This window comes from Glycine soja, chromosome 19 (assembly GCF_004193775.1).
Source record: "Glycine soja cultivar W05 chromosome 19, ASM419377v2, whole genome shotgun sequence".
Classification (NCBI taxonomy): domain Eukaryota; kingdom Viridiplantae; phylum Streptophyta; class Magnoliopsida; order Fabales; family Fabaceae; genus Glycine; species Glycine soja.
This window is the reverse complement of record NC_041020.1, coordinates 46,814,088-46,821,538: the sequence shown is the minus strand read 5'-3', so window position 1 is coordinate 46,821,538 and position 7,451 is coordinate 46,814,088. Positions and strand designations below refer to the sequence as shown.

Below are 7,451 nucleotides of genomic sequence, written 5' to 3'. Positions count from 1 at the left end.
TTCTGTTTTGCTCCTATCTTTCGGGGGAGATTGTCACCCTCACGCACCTCGCTTACCGTATCTTTGCTCAAGTGCTGCTTTTACAATAAAATACTAATCCCTCCTTAATTTAATTATATCTTTACTTTCCACTTTATTTTTAACTAACTTATACATTTACCATGAAAGTAAAAATGAAAACAACTAATATACATTTATTGTTGCTTATAATTCAAAAAGGGTAAAAAAATTATAACTAGTTTATGAGAAATGAGAAAACTTGTTGCATTTCTTGGTTCGTAGAAAAAATGTAAACGACACTTTTTTGGTTCTTATAAAAAATACAAAAAAAAAAAGTATAAAATAATAAAGTGCGTTTGTACAAAGGAAAAATTGTAATCAAATTAAATTTGTCAAAAGATAATGAAATATGTAATTATAATAGTTACAATGCATAATTATATCATTTCTCTTATTAGAAAGAAAAACTAATCGAGAGAAACTAAATTATTTTTAAGAGTCATATATAGCAAATAAGATAAATAAAATTATTTTACTAATTATTGATAATCTTTTGAGTATTATAAAGAAATTTTAGCTGGTCAAATATTAAATATGAGTGTCTTATAGAAATTTGAATGAAGCTGTCATTCTTTGAAGGACTATTTCCTTTTGGTTGATACTTATAATTGAAGTTATTTAATATTTTGAATTATTATACAATAATTTTAAAAGAGATAAAGGTTCGGAATGTGTCGTGTAAGAAAAAAAATAAATCCTAAACATTTTTCCTCACCCACAAAATATTTTACTTACCAATAAAAATCCTAAACAAAAATTTACAAAAGTCAAAGCAGTAAATAATTTTATAATCATCAGTACACGGTCAAGTAGAGCAAAAGTAATACTATTACGAAAGTCAAAGCAATAAATATTGATATAATAATTCATTTTACATTTATGAACGTTTAGATGAAGAAGTTAGTTTATACAGTTAAGGAACACCGGTCAGAATCTATGGTCGAAGCAAATTAATAGTCAACCCAAACATAACTGACAGGCGACAGCGGCTGTGATTAGTTTTTAATGAAAAAGAAAATATTTATAGTTTAATTTGGATATCTTATTAGAGTATATTACAATACCTCAATCAATTAAATAATACTTTAGGTGTAATTTTTAAATAATTATCAGGAAAATTAGTAATTTTAAATAATATGAATCTATAATTTGTTGATACTATAAAAAATATTTTTATTATTAATGTATTTCAATCAAAACCAATATTGATTAATGAAAAATTATAAAATTTATTTAATTTTATAATTTTTAATTAGAAAGCTTCCCAATCTTTCAGGGCCTTCGGCAGTGAAACCTCTCTCATCCTACCTGTTCATGTCTCAAATAGGCCCCGAGTATCACTTATCTATTTTTTTCTTGCCAACGATGTCCTTTTATTTTCCCAAACACAACTCTTAAATTAGATCAGTTACGTCCTTGTTAAACAAGGTCTGAGTTGAAAAATCAAAAGCTGTGTTCCTCTAAAGTCACACGCACTAAAGAGTTAAGAAATCTATATTGCATCCCATCATTGAACGAATTCAAAAACAGCTTGGAATTGAAGCTATTGTATAATGAATGAAATCATAATAAATGAGTGGATGAACTCAGACATAAACACGAGTCACTTGTCCATCACAGTGAAAAGCTTGCAAGAATAAACAAATCGCATGAGCTTATCAACCTTGAATATTGGAATCAAAGTTTAATGGCCGTCGGGTGCAGGTACATACGTATGCTCAATGGTTATGGTCCATCTGCATTCTAATCTAGTCCGCAGTTACAACTACAGATGTAATGTATCAACTTCGGTAAGACGCCATTCAGTTTTACAGCAATCTAATCTAGTTCACAAGATGAACGATTTCAGACACGGTACAAAACAATGGAAGCATTTTCTTTTTTCTTTTTCTTTTCAGCTAGTGTTGTTTTCCTTGTATCAAAATAGCACCGCCAAGAAGGCAATTGAATTCACGGGATGGCAAGAGTTACAGGATGCGCATCAATACTAACGGGGGCAAAAGGTATCTATTTGTCAACTAACAAAAAAAAGGGCATGGATGGGAAGCCCTAGTATGCGTTTACTATAACCACCTAACCATGTTACATTAAGGACATAATGAGCGAAATAACGCCTATCTTGTTCGCGTATTCTAACCAAGAATTGCTTTTATCTTTGTTTTCTGCTCCTCCGTTAGTGACGTGGGGAATAGAACCTCAAAAGTGACGTAAAGATCTCCTTTTTTGTTGCTCATATGCAATGGCATACCCTCCCCTTTGAACTTCCTCACCTGCTTTGGCTTTGTGATTTCCTGACGGGTCAAAAAATATAAGTCTGTCAACTGTGTTCCACACACACACACACATAAACACCAATTGAGATCTGAAGCAAGGGTATCTCATACTCACCTTTGTGCTTATGTCCACCAGATGCTCATCTAGGTGTTTAATGGTCTTCTCAAAACCAACAAGGGCTTGAACCTGAAGAAGATTAAGGTTAATACTGCAATGACCGGAATTTTAAGGATGCCAATATCAGAGAGAGCAGTTAATGGTTTGGAAATTCAACAAAATGTCAATTTTCAATTCTGCCATGCTAACGAGTTGAACAGTAGTTACTACTTTCAACATGTCCAAAATAGCAAAGGCACAGTACAACTCAAGCAATTGATATGCAAATCAACAAGAGCGATACTTACCAGAGTTATAGTGACAGTAGTGTGCAAGTCATTGCCTTCTCTTCTGAAGACGTCATGAGGTGCAGTACGGATACGAAACTGTTCAGCCATATAATAGTCAGCACAATGCATACATAATAACATGGATATTGAAAGTGACAAGTTACTAACCCTTAAATCTCCAGATTCTCCATCAATTATGGGTTCACCGTCCTCATAAAATAGCACCTCCTGCGAAAGGACAATAACTTGTAACTCTATAGGACTTCAATTGTCTCAGTTTTTAATTTGAAAAAAAAATAAAAATAGCAAGCTTCCCCCGATCACAATTCATATACATCATTTAATTTCAACATAACACTTGTAAATAATTGGAAAATAGAGAAATGGGAAAGAGTAAGAGCATATTGTTAGAATTCCTCTCACATTCCTTTATAGTGTATGGTCAGTAGAAGTGGAAAATAGAAAGAGGTAGAGAAAGTGGAGTGACAGAAAATCCTTTTTTGGATTTGTTCACTAATTTTCAGCTTAATTAGGTACACCCTTAAAATTGAAACTCGGCCTTCTCATTTTTTTGTCCCACACTTCTCTCATGCATAACAATGTCAATTGGTTCAAGTAGCTAAATCCATCTAGTGGAAAAAGGTTGTGGTTGTTGGTGTTGTTTATCCAAACTAACATTTTCAACAACTTTTATCATAGCACTGAGTTCTATGATATATAGCACTCAAAAATAGCAACAAACGAACCCACTGAATAATTTGAAACCATTAATTGCCACTGTCGATACAGTCAGGATTAGGTGAGCGTGTATATAGTTTGAAAACCAAAAATAACTTGAATACGCATATGGCCATCGGTACAATTTAGTAAATATGTTTGCCTTTTTTCTTTTTTTAGTGAACAGAGACTATAATCGGTGGATTTTGTTTTCTCGGCTTTTTAATGTAAAAACACAAATTAAATGTACAAATAGGTATAATTTATAATGGTTACAAGAACAGAGACTATAATTTGGGGAATTTTAAATAGGTTTGAATTCCAACAGAACTAAAACTGGAATTATAAAACAGAGCCCTTTGTATTTAGAATTTAGATGCAGTACACATGATTAGATATACTTTATAGTATAGTGCTTTTATGAAAATAGGTAATAAGCCATGATATCATGCATACTTAAAGTCTAAATATAAACTTAAAAGGTTACCTGCCCATCTTGCATGCCTTTCTCAATATCAACAGTGATGAAATACCCCTCCCTTACATATTTGACGTTGGGACATTGCTCACAGACCTGTACAGGATTCAGAAATAGTAGTGAAATTTTCTACATATGGCAACAACAGGATGGATTAAAAGAAACCTGCACAACCCCCTCTCCCAAACAAGTGAACAACAGGTAAACATTTCACAATTGCACAACTAAATGTCATGAAACATGAAATCTGTATGTTTGCAGTATAGGCCTCTTAAAAAATAAGAGTAAAGAAAAAATTGTTTCCTATCAACATTCTGAGATGTGCTGTTTACCTGCTCTGTCATCTGTTGAAACATCCCAGGCCCAATTTGCTTGTGATAAACCTCATTTCTACAGTTACAGCGTCTTTTCCCAGATGCTGGCTTTAGTACATTCTTTTCCCTCCAAACCTGAAAATTACAATGCAATGGTCATAAAAAGAGAAACAATCACCAAATAACTCTGAAATTCCATATTCCAAGTCAATGATTCAAAAATAGTCGTCATTGAGTAATGGATAAAATTTCTCCACTAAATGATATCCATTGTGACAGTTTAAAACTATGCCTGACTAGAGGTTAAAGTGGTTCCTCAATGAATATATTTAAATGTATAATACAGACTATAGGTATCTAAGATGGATCCAACAAGGAAATTAAGAAAAAACCTACAGGAATATCAGATGTCATATGTACGAGGAATGTTTGACATGATATGACTATTAGATGCATGAGGCTGAGCTTGAGGTAAGTTCAGCCTCTCAACTCCTAGTTGCTTTTCTTTTTATTTCTAATTTTCTACAGGCTGATGTAGCAAATAAAAGTGTACTTTACCGTTACCATGTCTCACATGAAAACCATATTGATAATCTTGAACCTCTTCCATGTCCATTTATATTCTTAGAATAAAATGTAGCAGAAATTCAAAAATGGAATGCGCCACACAAACACGTCCAATATATAGAATTAATGTGCATACTCAGAACAGCAACTGGATGTGGCCTCACCTTCAAGGTACCTCCCATGTACAAATCTTCAAGTGTTGCATCCAAATCAACAACCACGTCATCTCCTTTTACAATTTTCTCTTCTTCTTCCATTTGTCCCCCACCAAAGAAACTAAACGAAACAATTATGTTTCAGTGTCATTCATTAAAAAAACGTAAGGCCCCATGTTCTAAAACTAAACACACAAATATAGCAAAATAAACAGACATCTAAAACACAGCAATCTGCCTATTCATCATGGCTGCGTAATCTTGGCCCAAAAACCAATGGCTAGATTGAGATTTGCGCCATAAATCAATAAAACCATATAAATGTTCTGATTAGAGTATGTTAGCACGATATGGTTACATAGAAAATCTATATAGCCTTCCTTAGTTGTCTTTTTTTGGCTCGATGCCTTTAATCTTTGTATATTGATGTAACATATATACTAATACATGTAGAACGTGTCATTATTAGCACAAGAAAGCCGTGTCGCAATGGTGATAGATTAAGAACTAATCGAGCAAAAACTGTAGTTAATGACTTACGAGCCAAAAATATCTTGGAAGTTCATTCCACCACCTCTGCCTCCACTAGCAGCATGCTGCTTCAAACCTTCCTCACCATACCTATCGTAAATATTCCTCTTCTCGCTATCCGACAACACTTCATACGCTGATAGTAACAACAATGAAAAGCAGCCACAACAAAATTACAAAAGCCAACATAAAAAGTAATAACAGAGCAGGTCATTAAAATCAAACCAACCAAAGATATATAATATATATACCATTGCTAATCTCAGCAAATTTCTTATTAGCTTCTTCATTGCCGGGGTTCTTATCAGGATGGTACTTCAATGCTAGCTTCCTATACGCCCTCTTTATCTGCTCGTCCGATGCACCCTTCGACAGTTGAAGTATATCGTAATAGCTCTTTCTGCAACACGTTCAAACGAAAATACACACACACACACACATATATATAAGCAAAGTGCAATGCAGAACAAAACAAGTGTGCATTGTTGTTAAAAGAAGAGAGAGAGAGAGAGAGAGGATACCCAGCAATGGCGATGAGAGAATAGCAGATAGCGAATAGAAGGAAGAACAGCGTGGCTCCTCGATGCGCCATGAAGAAGAGACTAGGATCTCTCCGAACGGAATTTAGATTTGAGGGCTCTGCTATGCTCCCTGGGATCTCGTCGGAATTGGAATCAAAATTGGGGATTAGGGTTTGGGACGAATGTGCGTGTTGTGTGTGTTAATAATGATTAGTGAATCGCTTGGCTTGGGTTCTTGTATTATGGTGCTTTTACAGTGAAAGTGATTCCGCCAAGACTTGACTCCGGAGTCGAAAATACGGAATACGCTTTGGCTTTGGCTTTGGCTTTGCAACGTGTTCGTTTCGAAACTGGCCAATCACAGCGACCATTTGGTTGTTCCAACCAATCATGCCTCTCCACGTTGGATTTGCCATTCACGCGTCTCTTTCCGTTCCTAACGTCTTGGAAACTCCCCTAGAAAGGCAAATCACAATATTGCAATTAGGCCTTTTTGCCTCTATTTATATGTTTCTTGGTCCAAATTCCAATGAAAGGCTCTAAATGGGCCTAACTATTCACACCACTTCTTTTCTTTTCTTTTTTTTAAAAAATATATTTGCAACGTTAAACTTTGTCGAATCTCTATGACATGGATCAATTACGTAATAATGTGAATGCTAGGTCGTTGCCCGGAAGCAACGCGCTGTATGGCTCGAGTACAGTGTCAAAAGAGCAAGGGCCGCTGCATCGCCGCCCGGATGTAGTGAAAAGTAAGCAAGGGTTCCCACATTTTCGTGAACGGGTGTGGGTAAAGAAGCTAGTTCATGACAGGAGGATTCGCTTTGGTACATGGAATATAGGCACACTTACTGGAAAATCTATGGAAATAGTGGATGTTATGGTGAGGAGGAAGATCAATTTTATGTGCCTACAAGAAACTAAGTGGACAGGTGAAAAAGCGAAAGAATTAGACAACTCGGGATTTAAGCTGTGGTATACCGGAAAAATCAGATCAAGAAATGGGGTAGGGATTATTGTGGACAAGGAGTGGAAGAAAGATGTCGTGGATGTAAGAAGAGTAGGAGATCGTATCATAGTCTTAAAATTGGTAGTGGGACAGGACACCTTTAATGTTATTAGTGGGTACGCACCTCAGGTTGGGTTAGCATAACACTTTAAGGTAAAATTTTGGGAGGATCTAGAAGGGGTACTTCAGGATATACCCCAAGGAGAGAAAGTTTTCTAGGAGGGGATCTCAATGGACATGTAGATAGCGTGGCTAGAGGTTTTGAGGGGGTGCATGGGGGTTTTGGCCTAGGGGAGATGAATGGGGAGGGTAAATCCATCTTGGAGTTTTCGGAGGCTTTGGATCTTTCTATAGCCAATACATGGTTTAAGAAAAGAGAGGAACATCTTATCACTTACAAAAGTGGAGGGACATGTTCTCAGATAGATTTCTTCCTTAT

General features: G+C 35.4%; 1 protein-coding gene across 1 annotated transcript; it reads right to left on the bottom strand.

The window, feature by feature from the left end:
- Positions 1-1,973: 1,973 nt before the first annotated feature.
- LOC114400643 (dnaJ protein ERDJ3B-like) lies at positions 1,974-6,296 on the bottom strand. Its single transcript, XM_028363189.1, has 10 exons — positions 6,004-6,296; positions 5,734-5,882; positions 5,492-5,618; positions 4,961-5,072; positions 4,248-4,364; positions 3,925-4,011; positions 2,889-2,948; positions 2,739-2,816; positions 2,449-2,520; positions 1,974-2,351 (listed from the first exon to the last, which is right to left on the bottom strand). The coding sequence occupies exons 1-10, from the start codon at positions 6,072-6,074 to the stop codon at positions 2,193-2,195; spliced, it is 1,032 nt and encodes a 343-aa protein (XP_028218990.1). The 5' UTR covers positions 6,075-6,296; the 3' UTR covers positions 1,974-2,192.
- Between the last annotated feature and the right edge of the window lie 1,155 nt (positions 6,297-7,451).

Excerpts from the sequence above, each read along its gene's own strand:
- LOC114400643 (XM_028363189.1), bottom strand. The coding sequence starts at position 6,074 with ATGGCGCATCGAGGAGCCACGCTGTTCTTCCTTCTATTCGCTATCTGC. Across the intron at positions 4,365-4,960 it reads ACATGGGAGGTACCTTGAAG|GTTTGGAGGGAAAAGAATGT; the intron begins GTGAGGCCACAT and ends TGTAATTTTCAG. Across the intron at positions 4,012-4,247 it reads TTCAACAGATGACAGAGCAG|GTCTGTGAGCAATGTCCCAA; the intron begins GTAAACAGCACA and ends AATCCTGTACAG.